The 18,347-nt window shown below is 47.5% G+C and overlaps 1 protein-coding gene across 3 annotated transcripts in view; it reads right to left on the reverse strand.

Annotated features, from left to right (window-relative positions):
• LOC144610716 (patatin-like phospholipase domain-containing protein 6) overlaps positions 1–18,347 on the reverse strand; it is a 165,972-nt gene that overhangs the window by 73,484 nt on the left and 74,141 nt on the right. For all 3 annotated transcript variants that reach the window (XM_078429624.1, XM_078429625.1, XM_078429622.1), the window contains exons 14-18: positions 14,775–14,951; positions 12,650–12,727; positions 9,754–9,959; positions 2,747–2,878; positions 664–787 (exon numbers count right to left, since the gene is read on the reverse strand). In XM_078429624.1, coding sequence (XP_078285750.1) covers positions 664–787; positions 2,747–2,878; positions 9,754–9,959; positions 12,650–12,727; positions 14,775–14,951 — 717 coding nt within the window. The remainder of the gene's footprint in view (positions 1–663; positions 788–2,746; positions 2,879–9,753; positions 9,960–12,649; positions 12,728–14,774; positions 14,952–18,347) is intronic.

Here is an 18,347-nt window from a genome sequence, read left to right on the forward strand (position 1 = left end):
GAGAAGGCAGGAACGGGGTACTGATTGAGAATGATCAGCCATGATCACATTGAATAGCGGTGCTGGCTCGAAGGGCCTCCTCCTGCACCTATTGTCTATTGTATCTGCCTCAATCACGATCCCTGGCAGCACATTCCAGGTACTTGTCCTCTGTGTAAAATAAAAGGTGCCCTTTTAAACAATACCCTTAAAGTATCCTGGGCAAAAGGTTCTGACTGTCTACCCTATCTAGCGGGGGGAGGCCACCTGCCAGCTGCATTTATCACTGCTTCCCAAAACCACAGGGCGGCACAGTGGCGCAGCGGTAGAGTTGCTGCCTTACAGCGCTTGCAGCGCCGGAGACCCGAGTTCCATCCCGACTACGGGCGCCGTCTGTACGGAGTTCGTACGCTCTCCCCGTGACCTGCGTGGGTTTTCTCCGAGATCTTCGGTTTCCTTCCACACTCCAAAGACGTGCGGTATGTAGGTTAAATGGGTTGGTGTATGTGTAAATTGTGTAGGATAGTGGTAATGTGCGGGGATCGCTGGTCAGTGCGGACTCGGTGGGCCGAAGGGCCTGTTTCCGCGCTGTAAACTAAACTAATATTACAAAATCCCTGCATGAAACCAGAGCACACAGGAATGATTTTGTGGGTGTGGGAGTAGGGGAAAAGATATCATTACCACTCCAATTAGATCTCCACGTCCATACTCTCCCACTAGCTCCTTCTTGCCATTGCTCTTTCGGATCACGGATCGCAGACGTCCGTTCAGCACAATGTAGGTGCAGTCCGACCGGTCAGCCTGCCTGCAAAACAAAGCGACAGGCTTTGGGAAGATGGACACAAAAAGCTGGAGGAACTCAGCGGGTCAGGCAGCATCTCTGGAGAGAAGGAATGGGTGACGTTTCAGGTCGAGACCCTTCTTCTGACTTTGCTTTCGGGCGGCACGGTGGCGCAGCGGTAGAGTTGCCGCCTTGCAGCGAATGCAGCGCCGGAGACTCAGGTTCGATCCTGACTACGGGCGCCGTCTGTACGTTCTCCCCGTGACCTGCGTGGGTTTTCTCTGAGATCTTCGGTTTCTTCCCACACTCCAAAGACGTACAGGTATGTAGGTTAATTGACTGGGTAAATGTAAAAATTGTCCCTAGTGTGTGTAGGATGGTGTTAGTGTGCGGGGATCGCTGGGCGGCACGGACGCGGTGGTCCGAAGGGCCTGTTTCGGCGCTGTATTTCTAAATATATATCTAAACTGGGTCTCAGCACGACCCACAATGGTGGGCGCTCATTACAACTCAAGTCCTAGGTAGACACAATATGCTGGAGTAACTCAGTGGGTCAGGCAGCATCTCGGGAGAGAAGGAATGGGTGACGTTTCGGGTCGGGACGCTCAGACAATCAGACGATGAAAGACCATCCTTTGCTTCCTCAGCGTTTGAAATCACACAGCAGTTTCCTCTCTTCTGTACATCCAGTGGACTGCAGTGCATCGTCCAGAAGGCTCAAGCTCTGGGAAGAGAGACTAGAGAAATCTCCAGAAGACACTCACATGGCAATGGATCCCTCTGAGAAACTCCCACCAGGTTCCGACCAACCGTGGATAACCTGGCGCCGTCTCAACAGACTGCGGACAGGCGTGGGGAGGAGCAAATCGAACATACTGAAGTGGGGATGTACTGAAGATGCGGCAGACTGCGAGTGTGGACGGGGCCTCCCTTGAATGGTGTAAAGTTAGGAAAAGGGGACGTACAACGAGATCTGGGTGTCCTAGTGCATCAGTCACTGAAAGGAAGCATGCAGGTACAGCAGGCAGTGAAGAAAGCCAATGGAATGTTGGCCTTCATAACAAGAGGAGTTGAGTATAGGAGCAAAGAGGTCCTTCTGCAGTTGTACAGGGCCCTCGTGAGACCGCACCTGGAGTACTGTGTGCAGTTTTGGTCTCCAAATTTGAGGAAGGATATTCTTGCTATTGAGGGCGTGCAGCGTAGGTTTACTAGGTTAATTCCCGGAATGGCGGGACTGTCATATGTTGAAAGACTGGAGCGACTAGGCTTGTATACACTGGAGTTTAGAAGGATGAGAGGAGATCTTATCGAAACGTATAAGATTATTAAGGGGTTGGACACGTTAGAGGCAGGAAACATGTTCCCAATGTTGGGGGAGTACAGAACAAGGAGCCACAGTTTAAGAATAAGGGATCGGCCATTTAGAACTGAGATGAGGAAAAACCTTTTCAGTCACAGAGTTGTGAATCTGTGGAATTCTCTGCCTCAGAAGGCAGTGGAGGCCAATTCTCTGAATGCATTCAAGAGAGCTAGAGAGAGCTCTTAAGGATAGCGGAGTCAGGGGGTTTGGGGAGAAGGCAGGAACGGGGTACTGATTGAGAATGATCAGCCATGAACACATTGAATGGCGGTGCTGGCTCGAAGGGCCGAATGGCCTCCTCCTGCACCTATTGTCTATTGTCCAGACTGTGGAACATCTCCTGAGCTGTGACATGCTGCATGACACACGCACTGTGAAGGATCTTGCAGAGGCCAACGACGTGGCACTAAAATGTGCTCGCTATTTGTAAACAGTTGTATGTGTTTTGCAACATACGGGGAATGTCATTTGCCAGACAGTCATCACAATAAAAAGCAACAGGACACACAAAATACATTTTAACATGAACATCCACCACAGTGACTCCTCCACAGTGCAGAAGGTAAGTAGGCCGCAGCATGTTTGCAGTGAGCTGGAGGGAAGGTGGACCGCTCCACCCTTACCTGTAGAGGGCGCGGCCCGCTTCCACTGCCATCCAGTCAATCGCAAAGTCCATTTGGCGAACAAATGGAGACATTCTGACAGCCACACTGTGGGCGGTACTGAGGACAACATTGGGCTGTTCACGCATTATCCTGCAACAGTAAAGAAATAGTCTCAATTAGACACTGGACCACTAGTTCAGCTTAGTTTAGTTTAGAGATACAGGGAAGCAGGCCCTTCGGCCCACCGACCAGCGATCCCCGTACATTTGGATTTAGATTTAGAAATACAGCGCGGAAACAGGCCCTTTGGCCCACCGGGTCCGCGCCGCCCAGCGATCCCCGCACATTAACACTATCCTACACACACTAAGGACAATTTTTACATTTAATTAACCCAGCCAATTAACCTACAAACCTGTACGTCTTTGGAGTGTGGGAGGAAACCGAAGATCTCGGAGAAAACCCACGCAGGTCACGGGGAGAACGTGCAAACTACACACAGACAAGCGCCCGTACTCAGGATCGAACCCGGGTCTCCGGCGCTGCATTCGCTGTAAGGCAGCAACTCTATCGCTAGCACACCTTGACCGCCCTAAACTACTATTTATCAGAACCATCTTGATACCTTGTCTACCCTCAACTGAAGAAGCTCTACTCACTAAATGTGAGAAAAAACTTTTTCACCCAGAGAGTTGTGAATTTGTGGAATTCTCTGCCACAGAGGGCAGCGGAAGCCAAATCACTGGATGGATTTAAGAGAGAGTTAGATAGAGCTCTAGGAGCTAGTGGAATCAAGGGATATGGGGAGAAGGCAGGCACGGGGTATTGATTGGGGACGATCAGCCATGATCACAATGAATGGCGGTGCTGGCTCGAAGGGCCGAATGGCCTCCTCCTGCACCTATTTTCTATGTTTCTATGTTTCTATGTAAATGGAGTCTGGAAAGCTAACTGATTGTAAGAGAACTGCATTCCGAGTTGGGAGATGGGGTGTGGAACATCAAAGTCTGTACTAAGAATGGACTGGCCTGGCAGCAACCACCACTGCTATCCCGGAGTTGCTATCCCGGAGAGAGCTAACTGTGCTCGGGACAGCCCAGAGAGAACCAACTTAAAGATGTCATCCAGACCATGCATGGGCATCTTTGACAGGAAGCGTAGTGGTAGAGCTACTGCCTTACAGCGCCAGGTTCGATCCCGACTAGGGGTGCTGTCTGTACAGAGTTTGTACGTTCTCCCTGTGACCTGCGTGGGTTTTCTCCGAGATCTTCGGTTTCCTCCCATCCTCCAAAGACGTGCAGGTTTGTAGGTTAATTGGCTTGGTATTAAAAAAAAAAAAAATTGTCCCTAGGATAGTGTTAAGGGCCAGTCCCTCTTAGGCGATTTCAAGGCGACTGCCGGTGACTAGACTGTCGCCGAACATTCGCCGGGGTGTCGCGGGCGTGACCGTGAGGAGTCTTCAATGAATCGTAGCGGATCTCGGCGCGTCACGGAAATATTTTCCAGATAGAAATTTCTGGGCGACAGCTGGCTTGTGGCCAGGTATGGTAGCTTATTGCGGGCGCTGTCTGTCGCACGCTGTCCCCAGGTTCGCTAGGTTGTCACAGATGCATTTAGAAGCACGTAATATTAAATTAAGAAAAGGCATTTGAAGATACCAGAAGATAGTTTTGTTTAACCAATTTATTTACCGTCAGGACATTTGACGGGTAGATTGGAGGCGGCAGTTTGACGGTCAGGTAAGCGTGGGAATTTCGCGATGCTTCCGAAGATGGTGTAATCTCTTAGGCCAGGTGCTAGTTTCACAAAAAAAGTAACTTGTATCGACCTGACTCGGCATTGTCGTGATCATTGTCGTGGGGTAGAAGAACATTTTATCGATCTGCTACGACTTTGACAGTCGCCGGCAGTCGCCTTAAAAATCACGTAACTGGGACAGGCCCTTTAATGTGCAGGGATCACTGGACTTGGTGACTGTTTCAGCTCTGTATCCCTAAACTAAACTAAAACACCAATCTGCCTGTTGCATGTGCACCTTTTCAGACCAGTCCTTGTATCACCCTGAGTACCGGCACACCAGAGGGCTGTGTTCTGAGCCCCATGCTCTACTCCCTCTTCACACACGACTGTGTTCCTGCATTCGACACCAACACCATTGTCAAGTTTGCAGACGACACAACGGTGATCGGGCTGATCACCAACGGTGATGAAACAAACTACAGAGCGGAGGTGCAGAACCTGGCGGACTGGTGCTCTGATAACAACCTGTCCCTAAACACCTCCAAGACCAAGGAGCTGATCATCAGCTTCCGTAGATCACACAACGGGGAATACGCCCCGATCTTTCTCAACGGGGTCAGTGTGGAGAGAGTGTCCAGCTTCAGGTTTCTGGGCACTCACATTTCAGAGGACCTAACATGGTCCAATAACACTGCTGCGCTGGTCAAGAAGGCACAGCAACGACTGTTCTACCTAAGAACACTGAAAAAGTCTGGTCTACCCCAACAGCTGCTGACGACATTCTACCGCTGCACCGTAGAGAGCATCCTAACGCATGGCATCCCTGTGTGGTATCTCAGCTCCACGGAGGCAGAGAGGAAGGCTCTTCAGCGGGTAGTCCATAGAGCTCAGAGGACCATCGGAACACAGCTACCAGCCTTGGAGGACATCTACAACACACGATGCCTCAGAAAAGCCACCAGCATCCACAAAGACTCTTCACACCCCTGCAACAGTCTGTTCGAACTTCTACCATTGGGCAGACGATACAAGGCCTTCTACGCCCACACCTCCAGACTCAGGAACAGCTTCATCCCCAGGGCCATAGCTGGTATGAACCGGTCCTGCTGAGCCGGATGGTCACATCGCACAGTGAACCGGCACAGATCTACTTGCACCTTATTCTGTTGAAAACTGTTCTAATTTGTTTCATTGGGTTGTTTAAATTGACACTGACTAGCTAATTAATTTATTGCATCGGATGGGAGGCGCATTCCCAATCTCGTTATACCCCTGTACAATGACAATAAAGATATATTGTATTGTATTGTACAGGTGCCCTACACACAATCTTTATGTGTCCAAAGTCCCACCTTCATGCAGAGGAGAAGAAGCATTTCAGGAACCATATGAACTACTGTGCTTGAAGCCAATGGCTTCTCCACATCAATTAGTGGTGACGCAATGTTTTGCCATTGACACCTCCAATCCACAGAAGAGTAAATGGACAGAGAGCAAGCTAGTTGTCTAGACAGATCCAAAATTACATGGTGCAGATGCATTTCAACAAGCTGCTCAGAAATAATTCTATCAAATAAACTCATGCCCTGACAAGGCTTGAATGAAGAGAATTTGCATTGTGTTTTACGTGTGGAAATACGTCTTAAATCTCTTCAGGTGCGAAGTGTGATCCAAGTCAAAAGGTTGCCAAATACTGAGTCAAGGAGTGGGTTTTGTGGAAATTCTTATTCAGGGCTATGGGACTTGTAAATCAGGAGGCATTCAAAAGACATTAAAGTTCAATTAGTCTGGCAATTTTAGGTAGAGTTTAGAGATACAGCATGGAAACAAGTGTGCACTTGAGTATGCATCGCCGAGCGATCTCCGCACATCCTACACACACTAGGGACAAATTACCATAGACAATAGGTGCAGGAGGAGGCCATTCGGCCCTTCGAGCCAGCACCGCCATTCAATGTGATCATGGCTGATCATTCTCAATCAGTACCCCGTTCCTGCCTTCTCCCCATACCCCCTGACTCCGCTATCCTTAAGAGCTCTATCTAGCTCTCTCTTGAATGCATTCAGAGAATTGGCCTCCACTGCCTTCTGAGGCAGTGAATTCCACAGATTCACAACTCTCTGACTGAAAAAGTTTTTCCTCATCTCCGTTCTAAATGGCCTACCCCTTATTCTTAAACTGTGGCCCCTTGTTCTGGACTCCCCCAACATTGGGAACATGTTTCCTGCCTCTAACGTGTCCAACCCCTTAATAATCTTATACGTTTCGATAAGATCCCCTCTCATCCGTCTAAATTCCAGTGCATACAAGCCTAGTCGCTCCAGTCTTTCAACATATGATAATCCCGCCATTCCGGGAATTAACCTAGTAAACCTACGCTGCACGCCCTCAATAGCAAGAATATCCTTCCTCAAATTTGGAGACCAAAACTGCACACAGTACTCCAGGTGCGGTCTCACTAGGGCCCTGTACAACTGCACACAGTACTCCAGGTGCGGTCTCACTAGGGCCCTGTACAACTGCAGAAGGATACCGAGCCAATTAACCTGTAAACCTGCACCTCTTTTTGGAGTGTGGGAGGAAACCCACGCAGGTCACGGGGAGAACGTACAAACTCCGTACAGACAACACCCGCAGTCGGGATCGAACCCGGGTCTCTGGCGCCAACAGCGCTGTGAGGCAGCAACTCTGCCGCTGCGCCACAGTGCCGCCCGTTAGGATTGCAAACAGTTGGCAAAGGAAAACAGGAATGATTATGAAACCAGAATCAGAATCACAGAATGGAGATCTTGATCAGGCCAGTGTGCTCGGGGTGGGAGAGTTAAAGACAGTAAAAGGAATGAATGAAATTGAACAAAAAGATGACAAGTTGAACCTGAGACTGAGGAAACTGTCAGCCATTGAAGGTCAACAAATAGAAGAACAAGGAGTAATCAGTGTGTACTAAAGGGATCCTTTCTTTTGAGAAAAACACAAAATACTGGAGGAACTCAGCAGGTCAGGCAGCATCTGTGGAAGGAACAGGTAGGCAATGTTTCGGGTTGGAACCCTTCTTCAGGCTGATTCTTTCTCTTCAGGGGTTCTGACAGACGGGTAGAGTATATCAATGCTCTGGGATCTGATATCGTGACCATGTTACTCCCTCCCCCCTCCCCCCAAATATGAACTGCAGTATAAAGAACTTTCAACGATTTTGCACCAATTATCCAAGCAAAACGCAAAGTACCAACGACAGGTAATGATGTTTCAGTAATGTTCTCTTTGACTGCCCCTTAGCCAAGGGAGAAATGCTCCTTATAACATTCATGCAATGTAGGTAAGGCTTGGGGAAGAGGGAGAAGGGTGAGATACGACTTAACAGGTACCAAAGGCCAGCAGGAACCAAAGATAGACACAACACAACAGAAGGAATGGGCGACTTTTCGGGTCGAGACCCTTCTTAAGACTGAAGTAGGGTCTCGACCCGGAATGTCACTCATTCCTTCTCTCCAGAGATGCTGCCTGTCCCGCTGAGTTACTCCAGCATTTTGTGGCCATCTTCGGTTTAAACCAGCGTCTGCAGTTCCTTCCTACACCAGCAGGAACCAGGCCCACTGTTGACAAGGGAAGGTGTGATCTCAAGGGGGATACAACGTGGTGAAGCGTGGAACCGGTTAAACAACTAGGGTGGAGGAATGGGGCAAGGAGGGAGGGGAGGGGAGTGTCAGTGGAAGGGGTATAAAATTAGGGAACTTGACACACTAGGAGCTTTGTGATTAGACTTTGGACCTTTGAAAATTTTGAAGATCGACTCAAAATGCTGGAGTAACTCAGCTGGATAGGCAGCATCTCCAGAGAAAAAGAATGGTCAGGACTAGGGTTGCCCACTGTCCCATATTAGATGGCACATCCCGTATTTTGGGCTAAATTGGTTTGTCCCGTATGGGACCTCCCTTGTCCCGTATTAGGCCCAGGGGGGCGCTGTAGGCCGGACACTGTAGGCCCGGACAGTGTAGTCCGGACAGTGTAAGCCCAGAGGCCCGGGCGCTGCCTAACGGAGGTTGCTTAGCAACCCGCCTCCCGGCCCGGGCGGCCGCTATTGGTAGAGTGGGAGCTGGGTGGGTGAGGTCACTTGGGGCACGGGGTAGTGACGTCACCTTGTCCCTTATTTGGGAGTGAGATAGTTGGCACCCCTAGTCGGGACCGTTCTTTAGACTGAAAGTAGGGGGTGAAGAACTGGAGGTGGGAAAAGACCAAGACCAATCAAGGCCAGCCACTAATAACCTCAGGCAGGTAAGCTCATTGATTTTGACTCACCACATTTTGAGGAAAACGTATTACCCTCAACACAATACAACACCACCTCACTTTTTAGGCAGTGTAGTCACATTATGCCAAGTGCCCATTCCCTACAATGTAAGTGGCACAAACAAAGGGTGGCGCAGCGGTAGAGTTGCTGCCTCACAGCGCCAGAGACCAAGGTTCAATCCTGACAACGAATGCTGTCTGTACAGAGTTCGTACATTCTCACCGTGACCAGGTGGGTTTTCTCCGGGTGTTCCGGTTTCCTCCCACACTCCACAGACATGCGGGTTTGCAGGTTAGTTGGCTTCTGTACATTGTAAGCTGTCCCTAGTGTGTAAGATAGTGCTGGTATATGGGGTGATCGCTGGGCGGCGTGGACTCAGTGGGCCGAGTGGCCTGTTTCCTCACTGCATCTCTAAAGACTAAAGAAGTGGAATTTCGATTTTTTAGATTTAGAGATTCAGCGCAGAAACAGGCCCTTCGGCCCACCGGGTCCGCGCCGCCCAGCGATCCCCGCAAATTAACACTATCCTACACCCACTAGGGACAATTTTTACGTTTGTAGGTTAATTGGCTGGGTAAATGTACAAATTGTCCCTAGTGTGTGTAGGATAGTGTTAATGTGTGGGGGTCGCTGGGCGGCACGGACCCGGTGGGCCGAAGGGCCTGTTTCCGCACTGTATCTCTAAAAAAAATCTACATTTGCCCAGCCAATTAACCTACATATCTGTGCGTCTTTGGAGTGTGGGAGGAAACCGAAGATCTTGGAGAAAACCCACGCAGGTCACGGGGAGAACGTACAAACTCCGTACAGACGGCGCCCTTTAGTCAGGATCGAACCTGAGTCTCCGGCGCTGCATTCGCTGTAAGGCAGCAACTCTACCGCTGCGCCACCGTGCTGCCCATTGACAGAGCATAGCATCAACACAAAGAATGTACACAGGACTATAAAGGGAAAGGCGACATGCATGTATAATGGCAGTGGGCTAATGATACTAACTCGTAGAAGTCTGATTTGGAGATCTTGAGGAAGATGCAGTCACGGTTTACTTTGATGGTGAAGATCAGAGGTTCCCCAGTCAGGACGGCGAGCTGGCCCACCATTTCTCCAGGGTAGGTCACAAACAAGCACACGTCATCCTCCTTGTCGATCATCCGCTGGTAAATGTGCAGGCAGCCGGACAGCACAAAATGTAAACTGACGTCCTGCGAAGGGGAAGAGATCACAGCACACATCTCACTGAAATGACAGTCACGGCGGCACAGCGGTAGAGTTGCTGCCTTACAGACCCTGGTTCGATCCTGATTACGGGTGCTGTCTGTACGGAGTCTGTACGTTCTCCCCGTGACTGCGTGGGTTTTCTCCGAGATTTTCGGTTTCCTCCCACACTCCAAAGACGTACAGGTTTGGATATATATAATATAAGAAAATAACTGCAGATGCTGGTACAAATCGAAGGTATTTATTCACAAAATGCTGGAGTCACTCAGCAGGTCAGGCAGCATCTAAGGAGAGAAGGAATGGGTGACGTTTTGGTCGAGACCCTTCTTCAGACAGGTTTGGATGTCAATTGGCTTGGTATAGGTGTAAATTGTCCCTCGTGTGCGTGGGATAGTGTTAATGTGCAGGGATCGCTGGTTGGTGTGGACTTGGTGGGCCGAAGGGCCTGTTTCCGCGCTGTATCGCTAAACTAAACTAAAAAAAACTAAGCTAAACTACTCATTTGATTTACCTCCCATCAGGAGGTACAAAGTGTTCTTCCACCTATTCGAAAATTCGAAAATCTTGCACGTTGTTCTCTGCTCCAGGTCATTAATGTAAATAGTTAACAAATAAGGGCCAAGAGCAAACTCTGAGGTACCAGACTACTTTAGTTTAGTGACACTGCACAGAAACAGGCCCGTCGGTCCACTGAGTCTACACCGACCAGCAATCACCCCAGGGCTTGTATACACTGGAATTTAGATGGATGAGAGGCGATCTTATTGAAACATATAAGATTATTAAGGGGTTGGACACGCTAGAGGCAGGAAACATGTTCCCGATGTCGGTGGAGTCCAGAACCAGGGGCCACAGTTTATGAATAAGGGGTAGGCCATTTAGAACGGAGATGAGGAAAAACTTTTTCACTCCGAGAGTTGTGAAGCTGTGGAACTCTCTGCCTCAGAAGGCAGTGGAGGCCAATTCTCTGGATGCTTTCAAGAGAGAGTTAGATAGAGCTCTTAAAGATAGCGGAGTCAGGGGGTATGGGGAGAAGGCAGGAACGGGGTACTGATTGAGAATGATCAGCCATGATCACGATGAATGGCGGTGCTGGCTCGAAGGGCCGAATGGCCTCCTCCTATTGTCTATTGAAGCGGACAAGCCGAAGGAAGAAGGGCTTCAGATCGAGACACTTTAAAACTTGGTTGCAAGCGATTCTCTATCCCAGGAATTTGTCTGCCTTTAGCCTTGTGTGTCTCTCCAATACTTTATTCCTTGTGATTGAGAATTTTACACGTTCCCCCTGCTATTTAAAATGAGCCCATCTGTATTCTTAGGGAAACAATACAGTGTCTGCTACAGCGAAGATGGATGCAAAAGAATTGATTTAACGTATCTGCTAATTCTTTGTTATCATATCATATATATACAGCCGGAAACAGGCCTTTTCGGCCCACCAAATCCGTGCCGCCCAGCGATCCCCGCACATTAACACTATCCTACACCCACTACGGACAATTTTTACATTTTACCCAGCCAATTAACCTACATACCTGTACGTCTTTGGAGTGTGGGAGGAAACCGAAGATCTCGGAGAAAACCCACGCAGGTCACGGGGAGAACGTACAAACTCCTTACAGTACAGCACCCGTAGCTGTAAATTAATTGAGCAGTAAATGCAATTTTAATCCCTCAACCAAGACTTTAAAGCATCTGGTCACGTCTTGCTTCTTTCAGCAGTAACATCATGTTATGTAGTATATATAAACCTACTGACCATGGTCCTAGACCAAGGGCGGCACGGTGGCGCAGCAGTAGAGTTGCTGCCTTACAGTGAATGCAGCGCCGGAGACTCAGGTTCGATCCTGACTACGGGCGCCGTCTGTACGGAGTTTGTACGTTCTCCCCGTGACCTGCGTGTGTTTTCTCCGAGATCTTCAGTTTCCTCCCACACTCCAAAGACGTACAGGTATGTAGGTTAATTGGCTTGGTATAAATGTAAAAAATTGTCCCTAGTGGGTGTAGGATAGTGTTAACGTGCGGGGATTGCTGGGCGGCGCGGACCCGGTGGGCTGAAGGGCCTGCTTCCGCGCTGTATCTCTAAATCTAAAATCTAAAAAAAAATCTAGACTACAACAGCATCCACACTTTAAAAGTGCATTATTAGTAATAAAGATTGATTTGGTTGAAAGATATAGCATGGAAACAGGGCCTTCGGCCCATCAAGTTCATGCCGACCACCCATTCGCAATAGTTCTATATAATTCCACTTTTGCACTTACTCGTAGAAACATAGAAAATAGGTGCAGGAGGAGGCCATTTGGCCCATCGAGCCAGCACCGCCATTCATTGTGATCATGGCTCCCTACACATTAAGGGCAATTTACAGTGGAACATTTATACTTATTTACATTTACACCACGCCAATTAACCTACAAACCCGCACATCTTTGGGATGTGGGAGGAAACTGGAGCACCCGGAGGAAACCCAATGTGGTCACGGGGAGAACGTGCAAACTCCACACAGACAGCACCCGAGTCAGGATTGAACCCGGGTCTCCGCGACTGTGAGACAGTAGCTCTACCAGCTGCGCCACAATGATCTGTAAACAAGATCTGCAAAATAGTTCAGCGTCATTGCCAGAGGATTCAGCCACCATGAACTCTAGTTGGCAAGAATGAGGACACCCACCTGATCTCCCTCACGGGCTAGCAGACTCCCAGATTTGGCATGGTGCAACGTTACCCGATTGTCAAGAAGCGATGGATCCTAGGACAAAAAAGGAGAACATTTTTAAAAGTAGACTTTTACCTCAAGGATAGTTTAGTTTAGTTTACAGATACAGGTCATTCGGCCCACCGAGTCTGCGCCAACAACTAGTGGTGGAGGAACTGCAGATGCTGGTTTAAGCACAAAATAGACACAAAAAGCTGGAGTAACTCAGTGGGACAGGCAGCACCTCTGGAGAGAAGGAATGGGTTTCTACCCCATACACTGACGACAATTTACAGAAGCCAATTAACCTATTTTATTAAGGATATACGAAGGTTCTGGAGAAGGTCCAGAAAGGATTTACCAGAATAGAAGGAAAGAAATGGAAGCAGATTGTTTTTCAAGTCTGCTTTCACATTCAATGCGATCATGGCCGATCTCTCTCTCTCACCATATTCCCATTCCCTCCCCACACCATTTCATGCCTTTTGTGAATAGAAATCTTCCCGCGTCTTTATTAGATTATATTTATCAACGTGATGGAGACATGCGGATTTTAAATCTTGAGTAAAACGCTGGAGGAAATCAGTAGGTCAGGCAGCATCTGTGGAGGGAATGGATCGGCGATGTTTCTTCACACTTATGTTTAACATCTTCACATAATGGGTTTAGGGAAATGAGAATTCAGTAATAAAGTCAGATGATTTTTTTTCTTTGGAGCAAAGAATGGGGGGAGAATTCGTAAAGGGGTACACGACTGTTATAAAGATAGAAAGCGTGATGAGAGATGATGTGTTCCCAATAGCAGATGGGTTAAAGACAAAGAGTTTACATTGGAGGTGATGGACAAAATATACAGTGGCAGGAGGGAAAGAATGAGACATTTTTCTTACTGGCACTAGTGTGATCTTATAAACTTAGTGTCTGTGGAAACAACCAAGACTTTCAATAGAAAGTTGAGGGAAAAATGATTTGCAGAGCTATGGGGAATGAGGCTAACACATTTAGTCTGCAAAAAGGCTAAGATGGTCTCGTTGGAACAAGTGGCCTATGGGACTCCTGTAACATTATAGGTTGTATCCCATAATTAGGATTCACTGCCTCTTGAATGACAATGATCAGAGATAGGTTCCCACAGCTGATTCAGGGGATGGCTCTGAATACCGATTAAACAGCTTATCTTATGTGCACGTGGTGTGGGCGGAACATTGCACAAATCTTAGTGCTGCTGGGACGGGGTTGGGAGACAATTAAATGTCTCAATATTCCACTTCGGAGGGCACACCAGGACGAGAACTGGATAAATCCCACACCAATCAAGTCTACTGATTCCAATTCTGTAATGGACTGACCTTGATTGAATGCACTCTGAATAACAGACACAAAATGATAGAGTAACTCAGCGGGTCAGGCTGCATCTCTGGAGAAAAGGAATAGGTGACGTTTCGGGTCGAGACCCTTCTTCAGACCCAAAAACGTTACCTATTCCTTTTCTCCAGAGATGCTGCCAGACCCGCTGAGTTTCTCCAGCATTTTGTGTCTATTTTCGGTGTAAACCAGCATCTGCAGTTCCTTCCCACACACTCTGAATAATAGTTATGAATAAATTAGACTTTTAAAAAAACAGCAGAGGTATTCGGGGATGAAAGGACACAGAAGAACATCACACGATGATAGATAAGTACAGTGCCTGGATTAACATCCTGGGTTCCTGCATGGTGAATCTGTGGAACTCTTTGCCACAGAAGGCTGTGGAGGCCATGCCAATGGATATTTTTAAGACAGAGATAGATAAATTCTTGATTAGTACGGGTGTCAGGGGGTATGGGGAGAAGGCAGGAGAATGGGGTTGGGAAGGAGAGATAGCTCAGCCATGATTGAATGGCGGAGTAGACTTGATGGGCCGAATGGCCTAATTCTGCTCCTATCAGGAAGTTATTAATACGGACAAACTTTTGTTTCAAATCCGGGTTTAGCAAGTACATTTACCTTCAGAAGATCGCATCCTCATTTACAGACATTCAACAAACATGTTAACTATCTGGAGAAATGCAAACGCCAAGGGAGAAATGCGCGTGGCCATTAACAAGCCACGTGTCTGTACCTCAATCCGCATCAACTTCAAGAGCTCCTGCTTGGCCTCCTCGAAAATGGTCCCAACGTGCTTCACTTGATCTGCTCCTTCGATGTCATCCGGTTCATCCTCAGGGTACAGGTGCACGGTTGATGGTTGTCCCTCCGCGGTCACTGGCCTGCGTTCCCTGGTGTCCTGTGATGCTGACTAGCATTGACAAAACTTGTTATTTAAGGAATCATGCGCTCTTTAGGTCATTCCCACCCCTTGCTGCCCAACACCTTCTTCATCCAGATCTTCTAGCAAATAGAAGATGCCACCAAGCCGTGCCCATTTACTCCATAGAAGAATGCACGTGATCATTAACAAGCAATGTGTCTCTACCTCAATCCGTAACTAAGAATAACTTTCAGAGAGCCACACGGCAGCTTGGTCTTCCAACTATTGTATTATTTCTTCAAGAGCTTGCAAGGGCAAGGTTGGGCAGAGGGCTACATGGTCTCACGGCATTTAATGGCACTGCTACATCTCTAAGGGCCATTCCAATTCCGTAGCATTTTTTCACTTTAACACTTCTGCCAGACAGGACAATTCTTTTACAACGAAAATGGGTTAAAAATATCATGTTATTTCTGTAAATACCTGAGAATTTACCTCAGAATTTACCTCATTGCCTCAGTCAATTCATGAGTATTTATTCAACAGATTGCACATATAACAGATGAGAACTCCAGCCGAAACACATCAATTGCCACGTGCTAGTCAGAGTAGGAATAGGAGGATATTTCAGATGAATACGTGGCTTGAAAAATGGTGCAAGGGGGAGGGATTCAAATTTTTAGGACATTGGAACCAGTTCTGGGAGAGGTGGGACCAGTACAAACAGGACGGTCTGCACCTGAGCTGGAATGGAACCAATGTCCTAGGGGGAGTGTTTGCTAATGCTGTCGGGGAGGATTTAAACTAATGTGGCAGGGGGATGGGAGCAGGAGCAGAGAGACAGAGGGGTGTAAAATGAGGGTAGAAGCAACAGGTAGCAAGGTGAAAAGTAAAAGTGGTAGGCAGACAAATCCAGGGCAAAAATCAAAAAGGGCCACTTTTCAACATAATTGTATAAGGGGTAAGAGAGTTGTAAAAACAAGCCTGAAAGCTTTGTGTCTCAATGCAAGGAGTATACGTAATAAGGTGGATGAATTAAATGTGGAGATAGTTATTAATGATTATGATATAGTTGGGATTACGGAGACATGGCTCCAGGGTGACCAATGCTGGGAGCTCAACATCTAGGGATATTCTATATTCAGGTGGGATAGACAGAAAGGAAAAGGAGGTGGGGTAGCGTTACTGGTTAGAGAGGAGATTAAAGCAGTGGAAAGGAAGGACATTAGCTTGGAGGAAGTGGAATCGATATGGGTAGAGCTACGAAACACTAAGGGGCAGAAAATGCTAGTGGGAGTTATGTACAGGCCACCTAACAGCAGTAGTGAGGTTGGGGATGGCATCAAGCAGGAAATTAGAAATGCATGCACTAAAGGTGCAGCAGTTATAATGGGTGACTTCAATCTACATATAGATTGGGTGAACCAAACTGGCAGGGGTGCTGAGGAAGAGGATTTCTTGGAATGTTTGAGAGATGGTTTTCTAAACCAACATGTCGAGGAACCAACGAGAGAACAGGCCATTCTAGACTGGGTATTGAGTAATGAGGAAGGGTTAGTTAGCAGTCTTGTTGTGCGAGGCCCCTTGGGCAAGAGTGATCATAATATGGTAGAGTTCTTCATTAGGATGGAGAGTGACAAAGTCGATACAGAAACAAGTGTTCTGAACTTAAAGAAAGGTAACTTTGAGGGTATGAGGCGTGAATTGTCCAAGATAGACTGGCGATTGATGCTGAAAGGGTTGACGGTGGACATGCAATGGAAGGCATTTAAAGGTCGCATGGATGAACTACAACAAGTGTTCATCCCAGTTTGGCAAAAGAACAAACCAGGAAAGGTAGTGCATCCGTGGCTAACAAGGGAAATCAAGGATAGTATTAAAACAAAAGATGAAGCATACAGCATACCAGAGGACTGGGAGAAATTCAGAGTCCAGCAGAGGAGGACAAAGGGCTTAATTAGGAAAGGGAAAATAGATTATGAGGGAAAACTGGCAAGGAACATAAAAACAGACTGCAAAAGCTTTTATAGATATGTCAAGAGAAAAAGATTAGTTAAGGCAAATGTAGGTCCCTTGCAGTCGAAAACAGGTGAATTGATCATAGGGAACAAGGAGATGGCAGACCAATTGAACAAATACTTTGGTTCCGTCTTCACTAAGGAAGACATAAACCGTCTGCCGGAAATAGCGGGGGACCGGTGGTCTAATGAGATGGAGGAACTGAGGGAAATCCAGGTTAGTCGGGAAGTGGTGTTAGGTAAATTAAATGGATTAAAGGCAGATAAATCCCCAGGGCCAGATAGGCTGCATCCCAGAGTGCTTAAGGAAGTAGCCTCAGAAATAGTGGATGCATTAGTGATAATTTTTGAAAACTCTTTAGATTCTGGAGTAGTTCCTGAGGACTGGAGGGTAGCTAATGTAACCCCACTTTTTAAAAAGGGAGGGAGAGAGAAAACGGGGAATTATAGACCAGTTAGCCTAACATCGGTAGTGGGGAAAATGCTAGAGTCAGTTATTAAAGATGTGATAGCATCACATTTGGAAAGTGGTGAAATCATCGGACAAAGTCAGCATGGATTTACCAAAGGCAAATCATGTCTGACGAATCTTATAGAATTTTTCGAGGATGTAACTAATAGAGTGGATAAGGGAGAACCAGTCGATGTGTTATATCTGGACTTTCAGAAGGCCTTCGACAAGGTCCCACATAGGAGATTGGTATACAAACTTAAAGCACACGGTATTGAGGGTTCAGTTTTGAGGTGGATAGAAAATTGGTTGGCGGACAGGAAGCAAAGAGTAGGAATAAACGGGTCCTTTTCGGAATGGCAGGCAGTGACTTGTGGGGTACCGCAAGGCTCAGTGCTGGGACCCCAGTTATTTACAGTGTATATTAATGATTTGGACGAGGGAATTGAATGCAACATCTCTAAGTTTGCGGATGACACGAAGCTGGGTGGCAGTGTTAGCTGCGAGGAGGATGCTAGGAGGCTGCAGAGTGACTTGGATAGATTAGGCGAGTGGGCAAATGCATGGCAGATGCAATATAATGTGGATAAATGTGAGGTTATCCACTTTGGCGGCAAGAACAGGAAAGCAGAGTATTACCTGAATGGTGACCGATTGGGAGAAGGGGAGATGCAACGTGACCTGGGTGTCATGGTGCACCAGTCATTGAAAGCAAGCATGCAGGTGCAGCAGGCAGTGAAGAAAGCGAATGGTATGTTGGCATTCATAGCAAGAGGATTTGAGTTTAGGAGCAGGGAGGTTCTGCTGCCATTGTACAGGGCCTTGGTGAGACCGCACCTGGAGTATTGTGTGCAGTTTTGGTCTCCTAACCTGAGGAAAGACGTTCTTGCCTTAGAGGGAGTACAGAGAAGGTTCACCAGATTAATCCCTGGGATGGCGGGACTTTCATATGAGGAAAGACTGGATAGACTGGGC

This window comes from Rhinoraja longicauda, chromosome 37 (assembly GCF_053455715.1).
Source record: "Rhinoraja longicauda isolate Sanriku21f chromosome 37, sRhiLon1.1, whole genome shotgun sequence".
Classification (NCBI taxonomy): domain Eukaryota; kingdom Metazoa; phylum Chordata; class Chondrichthyes; order Rajiformes; family Arhynchobatidae; genus Rhinoraja; species Rhinoraja longicauda.